The sequence below is a fragment of the Bos indicus x Bos taurus genome, chromosome 14 (assembly GCF_003369695.1).
Source record: "Bos indicus x Bos taurus breed Angus x Brahman F1 hybrid chromosome 14, Bos_hybrid_MaternalHap_v2.0, whole genome shotgun sequence".
Lineage (NCBI taxonomy): Eukaryota > Metazoa > Chordata > Mammalia > Artiodactyla > Bovidae > Bos > Bos indicus x Bos taurus.
In genome coordinates, this window is record NC_040089.1 from 62,336,072 (window position 1) to 62,353,813 (window position 17,742).

The 17,742-nt window shown below is 38.0% G+C and overlaps 1 protein-coding gene across 5 annotated transcripts in view; it reads left to right on the top strand.

Annotated features, from left to right (window-relative positions):
• UBR5 (ubiquitin protein ligase E3 component n-recognin 5) overlaps positions 1 to 17,742 on the top strand; it is a 137,410-nt gene that overhangs the window by 53,212 nt on the left and 66,456 nt on the right. For 3 of the 5 annotated variants that reach the window (XM_027561404.1, XM_027561409.1, XM_027561406.1), the window contains exons 6-12: positions 2,338 to 2,527; positions 3,078 to 3,237; positions 3,842 to 3,991; positions 5,722 to 5,933; positions 16,193 to 16,309; positions 16,394 to 16,504; positions 17,118 to 17,272. In XM_027561404.1, coding sequence (XP_027417205.1) covers positions 2,338 to 2,527; positions 3,078 to 3,237; positions 3,842 to 3,991; positions 5,722 to 5,933; positions 16,193 to 16,309; positions 16,394 to 16,504; positions 17,118 to 17,272 — 1,095 coding nt within the window. The remainder of the gene's footprint in view (positions 1 to 2,337; positions 2,528 to 3,077; positions 3,238 to 3,841; positions 3,992 to 5,721; positions 5,934 to 16,192; positions 16,310 to 16,393; positions 16,505 to 17,117; positions 17,273 to 17,742) is intronic. The other 2 variants (XM_027561407.1, XM_027561408.1) reach the window with 1 other exon arrangement.

The following is a 17,742-nucleotide window of genomic DNA, read 5'->3' on the forward strand; positions in this document are numbered from 1 at the left end:
GGTACACTTTTTATAATTAATGTATGTTGGTAAATTATCATCAGCTGAAGGCTGTAGGTTGTTCACATTCCCTCATTTTTTTCTTAGTGTCCTCTTGCTGTTCCAGGATCCCATCCAGGATACCACAGTAGATTTAGTTGTGATTTCTCTTTAGGCTTTTCTTGATTATGACAGTTTCTCAGACTTTTCTTGTTTTTGATGCTGTATAGTTTTTTAAACTAGCCAAGTATATGGATAGGACTTATCCCATGGGTATTAAGATTGTTATCCCATGGGTATTAAGATTGCAAACTGTGGATTAATTCCATACTATGCGTGATTTTCCCAGTTGATTGGAGTCACTTTGTGTATCTTGAGTATTATATAATGGGTCAAATTGTAGGATTAATTTGATGAGTGAGGTGTGGATAGTAGAAACTGGTTTTTACATTATTTTTGAGGTTAATATTAAAAATATGTATATCTCACTATATATGTGTGTGTGTATATATATATATAGCGTGTGCGCGCGCGCGCGCGCGCGCGAGAGAGAGAGAGAGAGAGAGAGAGAGAGAGAGAGACAGAGCTCACTGTAATCATAGACAAAGAGAGGATTCCAATACTTTTCTTTTGAAACCACTGATAAACCTCTGTTAATGTATACTTAGTCAAACGCCTTGCTCTTTCTCTGGACAGCAAGCTGGATAGAGGAATGTTTAGCGTTGGTTGAGGTAGGAAGTCTAGTAGGTTGTTTGGATTCCAACAGAAGAAATCCTGCACTGTGGGTGTGGGTAGGAAAATGTGGTATTTTCCATGGTAACAGTCAGGTTAATGAATGGGGAAGCCAGAGATATTTTGACCTTTGTCTTTCAACTAACCTCAGTTGAGGTTTTGTGTAACAGAGATTGCAAATTGGCCGTATCGTCTTTACAATTATAACTGCACACCTCAGTTAGTATTGAATATAGTCATATTGTTGTGAAGGAAGTCTCCATAACTTTTTCATCTTGTAAAAATGAAACGTTATCTCCATTAAACAGCTCCCTCTATCCCTCTCCCTAACATCTGGCAGCCACCATTCTACTTTCTGTTTCTATGAATTTGACTACTTTGGATATCATTTGTGTTTTTGTGATTGGCTTAATTTCTCTTGGCCTAATATCTTCAGAGTTTATCTGTGTTGTAGCATGTGTCAGGATTTCCTTCCATTTTAATGCTGAATAATATTACAGTATATGTATATCCCACATTTTGTTTAACCATTCATTTTTCATTGGATATTAGGTTGCTTGTACCTGTTGGCTCTTATGAATAGTGCTGCTTTGAACATGGGTATATAGATATCTCTTTGAGACTCTGTTTTCAATTCTTTTGGATATATACCTAGAAATGCAACTGCTGAGTCATACATGATGGCTCTGTTTTTAATTTTTTAAGAAACTTTGTACTGTTTTCATAGCATTGCACCATTCTATAGTCTTAGCAACAGTGCATGAGGGTTCCAGTTTCTGTACATTCTTGCTAACACTTGTAGTTTTCTTTTTTTTTTCTCATGGTAGCCATTCTAATGTGTGTGAGGTGATATGTTATAGTTTTGATTTGCATTTCTCTCAGGGTTAGTGATGCTGAACTTATGCTTATTTGGCCATTTGTGTATTATGTTTGGAGAAATGTCTATTCACGTTCTTGGCCCATTTTTTAAGTCAGGTTATTTGATTTTTGTTGTTGTTGAGTGTAAGAGCTCTTTATATATTCTGGATATTAACCTCTTATTAGATACATGATTTACAGATATTTTCTTCCATTCTGTACGTTGCTTCCTCACTCTTGATTATGTCCTTTGAGGCATAAAATCCACTGGGATTTTGCTAGGGATTGTGATGAATCTGTAGATTACTTTAAGCAGTCTGGACATCTTAACAATTTTAAATCTTCCAAGCCATGGATACAGGTGTCTTTCCATTTATTTGTGTCTTTAAAATTTAAGCTTTGAATTTTACTTTTTGCATTACAGACTGTTGGTAGTTATGTCCGATAGGTCGTTCGTGCAAAGAGGAAATGTATTATAACTCATTTTAGAGTCGTATCTAGAAATGCTAGGTATGTGGTTCTTTAAAAAAGCAGATGCGTGGTATTTATCTTTTAAAAGTGAAGTTATATTTAAGCATTAAAAAAATTAGAACTGTTATTTTAAAGCTCAGTTCTATTATCTTGTTCTGTCAGAATACCACTGTAACATACCATGTCAGTTAGAAAAATAGCTTTTAGCTTGTCCTAAGAGAATGAAAATGAGACCTGGAGGAATCTTGCTGAATGATTATTTAAAATGCTAATTCTATAAATTCTCCAATAATTTAGAAGTCGCTGGAGTTCTGGAGTGGGTGGAAGTGGAGGAGGATCCTCTGGTAGGTCATCAGCTGGAGCGCGAGATTCTCGCCGACAGACTCGAGTTATTCGAACGGGACGGGATCGAGGATCTGGGCTTCTGGGCAGCCAGCCCCAGCCAGTTATCCCAGCATCTGTGATTCCAGAGGAGCTGATTTCACAGGTATGGATCCTGTGGAACACTTAACATAAGAGCAGGACAGGGTGAGGTTTAACTAAACATAGTGGGCTGTAGCCATGGTTTATGGTAGCGGGTCCCTTTTCTGGGGCATCTTCCCATCCCAGGGATCGAACCCAGGTCTCCTGCTTTGCAGGTGCATTCTTTACCAGCTGAGCCACAAGAAAAGAAAGAAAGTGAGGTTGCTCAGTCGTGTCCGACTCTTTGCGAGTAACCCTACCAGGCTTCTCTGTCCCTGGTATTTTCCAGGCAAGGGTACTGGAGTAGGTTGCCATTCCCTTCTCCAGGGGATCTTCCCAACCCAGGAATCAAACCCGGGTCTCCCGACATTGCAGGCAGACGCTTTACCCTCTGAGCCACCAGGGAAGCCCAGCTGGGTCACAAGGGAAACCCAAATATAGTGGGCTGTAGCCATGATTTATATCATGAGTTGTGAAATACTGCTTTTCTGTTTTGATCCTAGAAAACTCATTTTGATTTTTAAAAAAGTTACAAAAAAGAAAATTAACATAGCACTCCTTATTTTTTATTTCAGGCCCAAGTTGTTTTACAAGGCAAATCCAGAAGTGTCATTATTCGAGAACTTCAGCGCACAAATCTTGATGTAAACCTTGCTGTAAATAATTTACTTAGCCGGGATGATGAAGATGGAGATGATGGTGATGATACAGCTAGTGAATCTTATTTGCCTGGAGGTTGGTGGATCACCATCATGGTTCTCTTATCTAGGGAGAGGTGTTTTGTTTGTTTTTTTTTTTTGACGGGAATGAAATGAAAGTGCAGTGGGTTTTCTGACTGTTCTTTCTAAGGTGGTAGATATTTCTCCCTATAGTGTTTGATTGTAAAATCTTTTTTAAGGGAAAATAGGGACATATTTCTGCTCAGTGGACTTGTGTTTCGTCCTAATAAAGGCATGGATGTATATGCATAGCTTTATTGCTGACTGACAGATGCCTCTGGAATGTTGTTCTGATGCTGTTATTATTACTGAATATGTAATAACTGAACTGCATTTAGATTTTGACTGTATCATCTCTGTGATGTTACAAGAATCTTAAATAATGATCCTTTTTTCTTGTGATTATTTAGGATGTAGCCCAAGCAATAATCATGCAGTTGATGTTCTTAAACTCTGTGTTAATGATGTTAACTGTATTTCTTAGGTAGTTACTGCTTCTCTTCTCAGGTTATGTCAGTAGTCAGCTTCTGATTTTAATGTTTTAACTTTAAGGGATTTTTTGGTGGTCTACAGATTTTTTTCTCTGTACCTGTTTCATTTATATTTGTTTCACTTTATAGAGGATCTTATGTCTCTTCTTGATGCTGACATTCATTCTGCCCACCCAAGTGTCATTATCGATGCAGATGCCATGTTTTCTGAAGACATTAGCTATTTTGGTTACCCTTCATTTCGTCGGTCGTCACTTTCCAGGCTAGGCTCATCTCGAGGTAATTGTGCATTTATTTCTTGGTGATTATTGGCTGACTGGAGAGCTAGTGGTAGAATTCTTTGTATTTGAACTTTTAATATTACACTAGATGAAATCATTATTTATTAGTGTTCTTGGAAGCTTTGGCATTAAAATAATTATTTTTGATTTTTGAAGAGCCACAGTAGAACTTTATAGATGATTTTATCTATTAATGCATTATAGAACACATATAAAGGATTATATTTTATCTAACTATATTTTTGAATTTAGGAATATGGATTCTGAACTAAAAGCAGAATTCTACTTAACAATGACATGCAGCATTCATAAAATAAGTCTCTCTAGTTTATTTGATTAAAATAAGGTGACTATCTTCTTCATTTTAAATCCAAAAAAAACTTTTGGAATGAGATTGATCCATAATAAATACATATAAATACTTAGCTTATTAAAATAGTATTTTCAGAAGTTAAAATCTTGAAAAGCTTTAGTTTATAGTAGAATTTAGAAAGATTTTGAAATCGTACAAACAGAAGCCTTTCTCTGTATATGTTGACATATATTTAACTGATATTTTAACTTTTTAAAGTCAGTATATTTACTTTTCAGAAAGTAAAACTCCTTGATTCAAATAACAGGAAGGAATCAGCTGTATTATATACTTATCATTAGTAAACTGGAAAAGATGCCATTTTACATTAAGACTGTACTGCAAATGCCTACTATTTGGAAGCAGTTTTAAAACAACAGTCTTAAAATGATCTTTTAGTATACTGAAACTGTTACGTAATAGCTTACAAATTCTTTAAAAATAAGTGAATATTTTACTGCCTTAAATGCATCAAGAATTACATTTCAAATATTCAGTATTTAACAAATAGCTCCTTCTAAATTTCTTCCTTTTGCTTTTCCTTAGGTCATTCTATGTGGGCATCTCTTTCAGTCTGAACCATATGAAATTGGTGGTACTTGACCATGTTTGACCTGCATGGATGGCAGTTTTATATGGTTCAACTTGTTTTTAATCCTTAATATCCAAGTCTTCGAAAGTTTAATTGCCTAGTTAAAACAGTAATGTGTGAGCAACCTGAAAATTTGTTTTAAAAAGTTTGTAAGCCAGTTTCAGTGGTAGCGTTTTTATAAAATAGTCTTTCTATAAAGATTCTTAAAATAGAAAAAAATTTCTGATTTCTCAAAATTTTTTAAATAAGACTTTTTATCTTATCACAAAAGATAAGATAAATCACAAAAATCTAGTCTGTAAAATTACTCTAAACAAAGATTATCAAAAATTTTACAGTTAATGGATTTTTATTTTGCCCTTTTAAAGTTTTTTCCCCCCCATGTGTAGAATCTCTAACAAATACTTTTTTTTTGTTTATGTATCTAACATGTCAAAATTTTAATTTATGAATAGTTTCTAATAGATAAATTTAAAAAATTGTGGTAAGCATTTTTAATGAAAACTAGAAATTTAAAACTCCATGTAAAATGTCCAGAATCCAGTTTGAGGCAATTCTGCTCTAAAAGCACATATTCAGAAAAATGCTTAAAGAACTAGTGTACAATTTTCATACATTCACTTGAAAGAGTTAAATGTTTTGAATGTTGCATGTCAGGCTTATTAGATATATAGTTACATTAAATTCTTGTGGGTGGATAAACTGCTGTTAGTTGCATCCTGAAGGGTCTTTACTAGAGAGTGGCTTACTTTTATCCCACTGGTGTGACCCAATTGCATACCAGTTCTCCTTCTTCCCTTAGAGAGAGACTCTGAGCTGTTGCGTGAACGTGAATCCGTTTTACGTTTACGTGAGCGAAGGTGGCTTGATGGAGCCTCATTTGATAATGAAAGGGGCTCTACCAGCAAGGAAGGAGAGCCAAACTTGGATAAGAAGAATACGCCTGTTCAAAGTCCCGTGTCTCTTGGAGAAGATTTGCAGTGGTGGCCTGATAAGGTATTTGAAAAAATCCCCATCTCTTCCATTTTAAATGGATTCCTGGCACACACGTTACCACCCCCAACACCCCCCCAAAAAGGTTTCTGTTTTATTTCAGGTTTTTGTACTGTCATTTAAAATGCAGACATAAAGTGATGTTTTTGTTTCTTTTAAAATATAAATAATCTTGATTTGACACTGCAGGAATCATTTTAACGAGATGTGTTCAGTGGTGCTATTTCTTTTTTCTACTTAATGAAGTAAATCAGAGGCATCGGGATGGCAGTTTCAGATAAGACATAAGCATTCTGTTTCAGGATTTCTTTTCTAGTGATACTCGCACCAGTAACTGATGGTATATTTCTTGATAGAAATTTGTTTTGTGCTGTCGAATGGACCCAGTGTCTGCAGAGCAGGTTTCATTGATACAGACATGCATATGAGGGCAAGATTAGGAATCTGTGTTTCTTTGATTAGGTAGCTTTCCTGATTGATGTCAGCGAATTCTGACAGGCTCTTTGCTCTAAAAACTTTGGGAGACAAAGCAGGCTGGACAGGAAGAAACTGAGGGAGTGATGCTCTGCATCCTGAGGAGTGGTACATGGCGGGCTTCTAGATAGCAGCCAGGACTTAAGTGGTGTGAACCTTTAAAACTCCATCACTGCTGCAAGGACACATCCTGATGATGGTGTGTAGGTTTCACTGTCTTAAGAGGCAGGTGGTTCATTTTCGCAGGTTCCTGTAGGAGGCCATATGCTGTCCATGTATTTCTTGGAGTGCCTGTTTATTTCCAGATCCAGTTGGATGAGAGATTCTTTTAAGTAGAAGTAAAAGAAGATAAGAACTTGGTTATCTGTAGCAGATAAGGACGTTCTGATGTGCATTTCTTTTCTTTCTTTGAAGTTGACTTTGGAATATTAAAGGGAAAATATTATTTAACTTTCTGAATTTGTTTATTTTTTAATAGTTATTGTGAATCTTGATGTGGTTAATTTTCCTCTGTATTCAGCTCATGTGGAAAGCTTGAATGCAAGAAGGAACATGAATTTTAATCAGTCTCTTTGTGAGCAAAAGGTTATTCTGTTTTCTTTGGCAGCTGACAAAGTTTCCCTGAATTGCATTCTCTTACTTATTTCCATAAAACCAGAAATGTTCCAGTTTCTACTTTTACTTCATATGGTAGAAGGTGACTTAAACCATTGGGCTTTTTCTTTTCTTGTTTTTATACATTGTTCTTTGTTTCCTGTTTCTCGAGAGCCTTGATCGTATTAGGGCTGCATCTACTTCATATTGACAGCAAGTAATGGAGTAGGGCTGCATCTACTTCATATTGACAGGAAGTAATGGAGGACTCCTGAATCTTGTTTAATAGTGCCAGCACATCTATATTAGTCTAGTCTTCTTCAGCATGTATTTGAAAGTGTTTTGAGCAGTTGGAGTTTAGCAGGACTTTTTCCTGGCCAGTGTACACTTTGTTAAGAGTTAGCCAGTCTTAGTTGGCCTTTACTGATAGGCATGGTTTTAAGTACAGCTTGTTTTCAGAGGCAGTTACTAAGTTCATCATAAAATTTTGACACTGTATAGGCCTTACTTAGTGTATATTTCCATGGTTTGTTTAGACGTTGAATGAAGGAGAAATAGCAGTATGTGCAACAGAGTATGCCCTACCTATACTTTTTTTTTTTCCCAATAAAGAAAAACCTAATTTAAAATGTTTTTTCTGAATAAGAACTACTTTTTATTAGCTTGTGACTGAAATTTAGACATCAAAAATTTCAGTTTAGAGAAAGAAAATAACATAAGCCTAACTAAACTGATAAGTATTATCCTGGTTTTCAGCAAACCATTAAGATGATTTGTAAGGCTGAATGCTATAGTCAGAAAGAGAATGCAGAATTGTTAAGGGGAAAAAAACCTTGCTTTTGGAACAGTGTGCAAAATTATCATACAGGAACATAGGATAAATTCTGCATGAAGAAATAGGCACTATGGAGGCCCATATTTAAATGTCCTCCGTAGTTGGAGATGGTGGTCCCTGAGGAGTGGAAAAGGTTTTTGCGGGGTGCTTGATAGGAGACGGAGAGTGCAGGGAGATATAGGATGTCGGCACACACTATTTGCAAATCGTCTCTCTTTTTTGCTTTTTTTTTTGGTGGTAGGAGGAAAAAGGAGTTGTCCTAGCTTAATTTCAGAAATGACCTAATTCAGTATTTATAAATTCTAAGTTTGGTTAGTGTCCATGGTATTTTTCCTTCTTTTGTTAGGGTACCTGAGAAATTCCTTTGTTAAATTAATTGGAATAATCTTGACTTTGCCGTCACCTATTTAGAGGAACAGCTACTTCTTCAAAGTTTCACCATTTTCTAGGCTAATACAGCTGCTTCAATGGTGAAATGTGGAGTAGGAAATTGGTATAGCCACTATGGAAAACAGATTCCTTAAGAACTTAAAATAGAACCACTGTATGATCTAACAGTTTCACTTTTGGGTATTATCTGAAGAAAATGAAAACACTTAACTGGAAATACATGTACCCTCATGTTCATTGCAACATTGTTTACGATAGTCAAGATATGGAAGCCACCTAAGTGTCCATCAGTGGGTTGATACACACACACACAAGAGTATTATTCAGCCATAAAAAAAGAATGAAATCTTGTCATTTTTGACAAAATGGATAGACTTTGAGGGCATTTTGCTAAATGAAGTTAGAGAAAGACAAATACCATATAATGGCACTTAAATGTGGAATCTTAAAAAAAAAAAAAAAAGGAATCCTATATAACAGAGAACAGACTGATAGTTGCCAGAGATGGGAAGTAGGGAAAATGGGTAAAGGGATTAAAAGATAGAAAGAAAAAAATAAATCAATGAATTTTTTTCCCCTTATTAACTTTCAGCATCTTTTAAAAAAAATAACCATAATTGATAATTACAGAGATGTTAAAAGATCTGTGGAGGCAGAAGTGAGGGTCATCCAATGAGTAACTTGAGTAGCCTTGATTAAGTATATATTGTGTTTTAGGCTTTTTGTTCAGGTGTTAGGGTGAGAATTTTGTAGGAAGGCGTAACATTGTTCTGCCTAAATACTATAATAGAATTAGGTACAAGAGGCTTTGGGGAATCACAGGAGGCCAGAGTGATTACTAAGAGTTACTTCCATTAACATGGATCCATTTTCATGTCTTGGTCATTTTTGAAATTTACTTTTCTCTGATTAGAAATTTAGTTCTATGTTGCTGAATGCCTACATTTAAGTTGTAACTATATATATATCTATATGTAGTTATATATACATATATATGTATGTGTGTGTATACACACACCAACCTACTCACAATAAGAATCTGAAAGTGACTTACAAGGGAATAAAAAAATGCATCTCCAATAGTAACAAAGACTGTTAGAAATAAGACTGTAAAGATAAGAGCTAAGTGATAAAATGCTGAAGGTGAAAGGGTGGAGAAAAATTGCAGGGTAATTCATGCTAAGTCAGTCTGCTGAAGTTGAACGTAAGAACTTCCCCATTGTGCTCTGTAACAAAACAAACCTTCAGTTTAAGAGATGCACACATCCTTTATTTTAAGTAAGCTCCCAGAGAAGAAGTGCTTCCTTGATAGCTCAGATGGTAAAGTGCCTGCCTGCAATGCGGGAGACCTGGATTCGATCCGTGGGTTGGGAAGATCCCCTGGAGAAGGAAATGGCAACCCACTCCAGTACTCTTGCTTGGAAAATCCCATGGATGGAGGAGCCTCGTAGGCTACAGTCCATGGGGTCGCAAAGAGTCGGATACAACCGAGCGACTTCACTTTCTTTTTTCTTTCCCAAAGAAGAACTTGATAAAGGTTGTATGGTGGGTGATGAGGAAACAACTGATTTAGGTAGTCAGTATTGTTAACTTACAGTCATGTCCTTTACTGTTCTGGGTGTGTTTTCATAGAGTCTAGGGGAAATAATAAAATGTATTTCCCACCAGCGTTTTGAATTGTAGAGTTGTACATTATTCTCAATTTTCTTTGAATGGTATTGAGAGGAAACAGTCCCATGATATTTGGCTCCTTAAGATATTTGGAGCAGCTTCACTGTTGGGAACAGTTGATCAAACTTGTTGGTCATGATGCTTTGCTTTCAAGGTTCTAAAAGTGAAAGCTGGGTGGGGAATTTAAATTGTCATGTAGAAGCTACCAAGAAATGTTTGTGAAAAGTTAGGTAGTTCAGTTCAGTTCAGTCGCTCAGTCGTGTACGACTCTTTACAACCCCATGAATCGCGGCACTCCGGGCCTTTCTGTCCATCACCAACTCCCAGAATTCACCCAAACTCATGTGCATCGAGTCAGTGATGTCACCCAGCCATCTCATCCTCTGTCGTCCCCTTCTCCTCCTGCCCCCAATCCCTCCCAGCATCAGGGTCTTTTCCAATGAGTCAGCTCTTCACATGAGGTGGCCAGAGTATTGGAGTTTCAGCCTCAGCATCAGTCCTTCCAATGAACACCCAGGACTGATCTCCTTTAGGATGGACTGGTGGATCTCCTTGCAGGAAGAAGGAAGTCAAGAAACACCTGGAGTAACAGGCAAATTTGGCCTTGGAGTACAGAATGAAGCAGGGCAAAGGCTAATAGAGTTTTGCCAAGAGAATGCACTGGTCATAGCAAACACCCTCTTCGAGCAACACAAGAGAAAACTCTACACATGGACATCACCAGATGGTCAACACCGAAACCAGACTGATTGTATTCTTTGCAGCCAGAGATGGAGAAGCTCTATACAGTCAGCAAAAACAAGACTGGGAGCTGACTGTGGCTCAGATCGTGAACTCCTTATTGCCAAATTCAGACTGAAATTGAAGAAAGTAGGGAAAACCACTAGACCATTCAGGTATGACCTAAATCAGATCCCTTATGATTATACAGTGGAAGTGAGAAATAGATTTAAGGGACTAGATCTGATAGACAGAGTGCCTGATGAACTATGGGTGGAGGTTCTTGACATTGTACAGGAGACAGGGATCAAGACCATCCCCATGGAAAAGAAATGCAAAAAAGCAAAATGGCTGTCTGGGGAGGCCTTACAAATAGCTGTGAAAAGAAGAGACGCGAAAAGCAAAGGAGGAAAGGAAAGATATAAGCATCTGAATGCAGAGTTCCAAAGAATAGCAAGGAGAGATAAGAAAGCCTTCCTCAGCAATCAATGCAAAGAAATAGAGGAAAACAACAGAATGGGAAAGACTAGAGATCTCTTCAAGAAAATTAGAGATACCAAGGGAACATCTCATGCAAAGATGAGCTCGATAAAGGACAGAAATGGTATGGACCTCACAGAAGCAGAAGATATTAAGAAGAGATGGCAAGAATACACAGAAGAACTGTACAAAAAAGATCTTCACGACCCAGATAATCACGATGGTATGATCACTCACCTAGAGCCAGATATCCTGGAATGTAAAGTCAAGTGGGCCTTGGAAAGCATCACTACGAACAAAGCTAGTGGAGGTGATGGCATTCCAGTTGAGCTATTTCAAATCTTGAAAGATGATGCTGTGAAAGTGCTACACTCAATCTGCTAGCAAATTTGGAAAACTCAGCAGTGGCCACAGGACTGGAAAAGGTCAGTTTTCATTCCAATCCCAAAGAAAAGCAATGCCAAAGAATGCTCAAACTATCGCACAGTTGCACTCATCTCACACGCTAGTAAAGTAATGCTCAAAATTCTCCAAAAGTTTGATAAGTGTATCACAAATGTAATTTAATAATGAAGTAAGAGCAAGGGAGAAGTGATCATAAAACAGAAAAGAAGCCAGGCATACGGAGAAAATGGAAACATAGGCAGGTGAGGGGAATGAAGTGTGAATAAGGACAGTTGATCAGATTGGGCCGTGTAGCCTGTAGTTGTGTAATGTCTGTTTCAGCCATAGTGCACAGTACAGTCTGCTGTTAGAGCTGCTACTTAAGTTGGAAAACTAGTGTTTGTTGAGAACAGGAAAGTTTAAAAAAAAAAACAAAAACCAAGTTTTGTGGGGAGAAAATTAGGAGTAATAAGACCAATTTTTAAAAAACAGAAGTCAAAATTAGTAGGAGTTCAAGTTGCTATGCTTAATGACTTAAACTTTGGCCATTAGGTAATTTGTATTATATTTTTAGCATTTTTCATCCCCTTTGGGGAGAGATTGCTCATTTGGGTGATGACCTGTTTATTGTTTAGAGAATTGCAAATTTGTTGATTAGATTCAGCTTCTAAATAATTTGATTTTGTTTACAAGTAAAAAAGCTAGAAACTACCGATCTTTAAGGAAATATGCATATCCACCTTTTCCAGGTTGAAACAGGCCCTAGCTTGCACAGCAGCAGCCATTAGTATTTCATTAAAACAATAAAAACATTGTTTTCTATGATATTCTGAAGTGTGTGAGCTAAAATACTGTGCTACTGTATTTGATTGCTTTGTATTTCTCTACAAACTCATCTCAATCAGGCGAGAAACAATAGGTGATTTTTTCCATCTTCCTTTGGTTGGTGGTTTGTGCTGTCCATCCACATTTGTCCATAATGGATGTTCAGGGTCTTCAGGGGATGTTCAGGGTCTTCGGGATTCACTTACCTCAGGACTCCTGAGCTGGGGAGCCCTGGCCCATTATTGAGGGGTGCAGGCCAGTCAGTTCTGAGAGAGCCTCACACACCATACTCTTGCTATACCACGACTTGTTCAGGGTTGTACTGCTCTGCCAGGGCTTTTACTCAGAAAGTTCGAGTTGAGATGCGTTTGTTCAGTTATCAGTGTGCTCCTACCATGTGCCAGGTGCCAAGCTAGCCTGTGGGAACATAGAGGTAGATTTGTTACGGACCAGCCCACACGACTGAAGCGACTTAGCAGCAGCAGCAGCCCGTAGGGAACTCAATATGGAAGACAAACATTGACATAATATGAAATGTGTTCACAGTACCACCAATCCTAGGTTGAAGCTGGGAATCTGGTATTTAGGGGTTTAGAGTGGGGAATGACTAATACCACCTGGTATTAGATTAAGATTTGAGAGATTTGGCAAAATCTTCACAGAGGAGATGACTTTTAAGCAGCATTTTTAAAGTTAAGTGAGCGTTAACCAAGATGCAAAAGCATTCCAAGCATATCAGTATGGGCCTAGAGTCACGAAAGGACAGGGTGTGTTTGTGGAACAATGAGAAATTTGGAATTACTGCTGTGTGGTGGGAAGAAGAGAAGAGCAAGATGGAGCAAGACCAGAGGGCCCTAGATGAAGAGTTAGGATGTTGTTCTGCCAACAAAGTTCTTAGAGAAATGACATGATGAGATTGGTGGGGTTTTGTTTTGTGTGTTTTTAAGTAGACAAGCACTATTGGTATCGGAGAAAGATAGGAATAGGAACAATTCTATGCCTATTCTTAACAGTTAAGGACTGGTAAAATTGTTTATAGAGAGGGGAATTGCAAGGATCTCAACCAAAGCAGAGGATAAGATGGTTGGATGGCCATCACCAACTCAATGGACATGAGTTTGAGTAAACTCTGGGAGTTGGTGATGGACAGGGAGGCCCTGCGTGCTGCAGTCCATGGGGTCACAAAGAGTTGGACACGACTGAGCGACTGAACAACCAAAGCAGTGACAGTGAGGACAGAGGAAGGAAAGAATCTGAGGGGAAGGTGAGACAAGGATAGCATTGGTTTGCTAATCACCATATGGTTGAGAAGAGAGAAGTTGAAGAGAGGGCTCAGACTCCTTTGTGGCTTTCCTATTACAGGGTAGGTGGGTGGGTGGAGGTCCTTCATGGAGATAGGGACTGCAAGGGGCATGCAGCTTTGGAGGTGGTGATGAATTCATTTTGGAGATGTTATGTTGCTTTTACAACATCCAGGTAGTTTAGTCTGCAGGTTAGTCTGGAGATAGGAGAATGACACGTTGAACAGCATGGTGCCCAGTCACATATAAACCTGAAGGTGGAGCATAATTTGAATAAAGGGACAAGATCAGAATCTGGGTCAGGGAGTACAAGGTGGTACAAAGGAAATGGAGAAAACAATCATGAAGATAAAAGGAAGACCAGAAGAGAGTAGTGACAGTAGTGACCTGTGAACAAGAGAGAAGGGAGGTTCTAGAGCTTGTGATGCATAGAGTCACATGGTTCAGAGTTGAAAGAGAAGATGAACTGATTGAGTAAATGCATGTGTTGGGAGAGTGTGTGATTTTCTCAGTTTTATCTCAAACTCACATCTATTGAGTCGGTGATGCCATCCAACCATCTTTATCCTTTGTAGTCCCCTTCTCCTCTTGCCTTCAGTCTTTCCTAGATCAGAATCAGGGTCTTTTCTAAGGAGTCAGCTCTTCTTGGCTTCCTCTTTTTATAGTTTTGTCTCTTTCCCCACTACCCCCACCCCACCCCCGCCTGCCCTATGCAAATTAGGGCTACCCAGGAAGGGGGTGTGTTTGTTTCACCTGAGGTTCTCACTCAGGTCCGCAGATTTTTCCTTTATTCCTTTTTCTCGGGCTTTTCCCTTTCTTTGTCTGTCTTTTAGCTATTGCCATTTTGAACTCCTTTTTCCTATTTTAACTCCCTGACACATGGAGCATTGATGTGGCTGTTGCAAGACCAAGTGTCATTGTCAGTGAAAGCCAGTGAGGTGAAATGTATGCCAAGTAATTGTTCACTTTACTGTGAGTAAGACTGAGGGGAAGACTAGTTTGGATGGTTGTTGGGGTAATAAGAGTGAGTTGCATCCACTTGTGTCTATGAGTTATCCTTAAGCAGTGGAGAGGGACACTTCTTTCTCTGAGATTGTGGGGAGGGGAGAATGGTGTTTTTTCATTAAGTATATTGGGAGATAGGGAGTCAATTGGTCCAATTCCATCATCTTTTTAACCAAGGGGTTGAGAAGGAATTATGAGGTTAGAAGTGTTAAAATTTGATGCAGTCATCCTGGAGAAAGTAGACAGTGGTTTTCAGATACCTATGGTGAAGGAAAGAGTATAATTGCTAAGTTGGAAAATTTCAAATTTGGTCTCTTCTGCATCCCTCCATAGGCGTAACAGATATGACTTGAAAGTAGAGCTGACTGGCACTGGTAGAATAAAAGATTAAAAATTAGTATTGTTTTTGTATGGCTCTGAAGTGTAACCTGTTATCAGTCTTGGCAGGCTGTAGCTGAGTCCCATAACCCATCTGAGATTGGAATTTGATAGAAACTTTAAAGATACTATTAGTTCCATGTACTCCTGAGCCAGAATTTCAAATTGAACAGAGAAGTTTTGCAGTAGCAAAAATACAACATAAAATCTCTTATTGGCAAGTTTTGCTGTGAGATTTCAGGGTAGTTTTATGACTGATCTCTCTGGCCTTAATATTAAAAAATTTATCACTTTATCATTGATATTTATTTACACTTATTGTTTAAACTTTTGCAAATTTAATTGCATTCCAACTTATTACTTGTACATTCTTTAAGTGAGCTTTTACCTTTAAAAGCAACGCAGACACTTGTTTCAGCAGCTTGGAATGGCCTCCAGGGACGGAGTCTTCTGTTTTGATACTCGACTTTCCTAGCTTCAGTGCCTTAGTCTGTTTTTTCTTCATTTATTCAACATGTTTATCAAGTGTCTACTGTGTTCACTGTTCTAAGAATGGGGGATACAGTGGTGAACAAGACAAAGCTTGTATCTGAGTGAAATAGACTATGCATGCATGCTCAGTCGTGTCTGACTCTTTGGGACCCCATGGATTGTAACCTTCCAGGCTCCTCTGTCCATGGGATTTTCCAGGCGAGAATACTGGGATGGGTTGCCATTTCCTTCTCCAGAGGATCTTTCTGACCCAGGGTTCAAACCCACGTCTCTGGCATTCCAGGTGGATTCTTTACCACTGAGCCACCAGGGAAGCCTGAAGTAGACTATAAATGAGTAAATATAATCTGTCAAGTTGTGAAATGCTATGAACCAAAAGGACAGCAGAGTAAGGAGATGCAATATTAGAGTACTGATTTTGGAGATAGTGTGGTCAGGGAAGATCTCACTTGAGCAAACTTGATTGAGGAGAAGGAGAGTGAGTCACCTGAAAAACAGGGCAAGAGACCAGTAAGGACCAATAAGGTGGGATCCTGGCAAGAGCAGGGAGAAGGCCAGTGTGACTGGAAAAGGGTGAGTTCAGGGAGGGGACCTTGCTAAAGGGGTTTATGTGTTCACATAATCCAGATTAGATGTAGTAATTAATGTGATGTACCCAAATCATCAGGTTTGGCAGTTGTTATATTTATACTACTATATTATTTTCACTATAGGATGGAACAAAATTCATCTGTATTGGGGCTCTATATTCTGAGCTTTTGGCTGTCAGCAGTAAAGGAGAACTTTATCAGTGGAAGTGGAGTGAATCTGAGCCTTACAGAAATGCACAGGTATTTCATTATATTAAATCTTACATTAAGTAGCTCTCCAAATCAATATGCAAAATAACAATCACTTTTCTTATGCTTTCAAAGAATCCTTCCTTACATCACCCACGAGCAACATTTTTGGGGCTAACCAATGAAAAGATAGTTCTCCTGTCTGCAAATAGCATAAGAGCAACTGTAGCTACAGAAAATAACAAGGTAAGACATCCTGTGATAAACATTTCTTAAATTCTTGATTTTCTTCCTTTCCCTGCCCCCTTTCCATCTTTTCATTTCTATCTTTCTGTCTAACTTAAACCTACAAATACCAAGTGTCTTAGGCCTTAGTACTGTAATCCAGTGTATAATCTTTTCTGTTTTATCTCTATTTTATAATAGTTTTTATAATAGTTTTTATTTTATAACAGTTTCAGAGAGATCTTTCTACTTAAGGGAAGAAAAAATATTCAAGCTAAGTGCTGACAAAAGAGATACTGAAGAGCTATAATAGATAGAGGAAGTATAGCTATTATACTATCCTCAGATTATCAGTTTGACTTTAGAGTCACTAAATTCTTTTAAAAATTGTTGGAGCAGATGTTTATTTTCAATTAATGCCTTAGAACCATCTATTTCAGTACTATGTTGATTGATTTGTGTGAAGGAAGTAATTTAGTTTCTAGTCTCATTAAGAACCTTTTCCTAATTACTTGTTTTTCTTTCCTGTAGAATTCTGGTCCACAGTGTAGATATTCCTTGCCCTTGTTTTGACCACAGTCCCTTGGAAAAGATTACGTGTTTTTACTTAAGCTTGTGATATTTTATTCTTCAGGTTGCTACCTGGGTTGATGAAACTTTAAGTTCTGTGGCTTCTAAATTAGAGCACACTGCCCAGACTTACTCAGAACTTCAGGGTGAACGGATTGTTTCTTTACATTGCTGTGCCCTTTACACCTGTGCACAGCTGGAGAACAATTTATACTGGTGGTGAGTATCACAGAGGGGTATTTCTTACCATTGGAGGCTTTTATGTACATTATGGTGGTGGTTGTTCAGTCATGTCTGACTCCTTGCAGCCCTATGGACTGAAGTGCCCCAGGCTTCCCTGTCCTTCATTATCTCCCAGAGTTTGTTCAAACTCTTGTCCATTGAGTTGGTGATGTTTATGTACATAGATAGGTGCTTTAAGTAGTCAAAGCAATAGAGAAGGTCAGTTGAAAGATAATGCTTTAGACTCACAGATATAGAAAACAACTTGTGGTTATCAAAGGGGTAAGGGGGCAGGGGAGAGATAAAGTAGGAGTCTGGGATTAGCAGATTCAAACTACTATAAATAGGTAAACAACAAGCTCTTACTGAATAGCACAGGGAACTATATTCAGTATCCTATAATAAACCTTAATGGTGAAGCAAAAATAGAATATGAAAAAAATATATACATACTGTATACATATTAT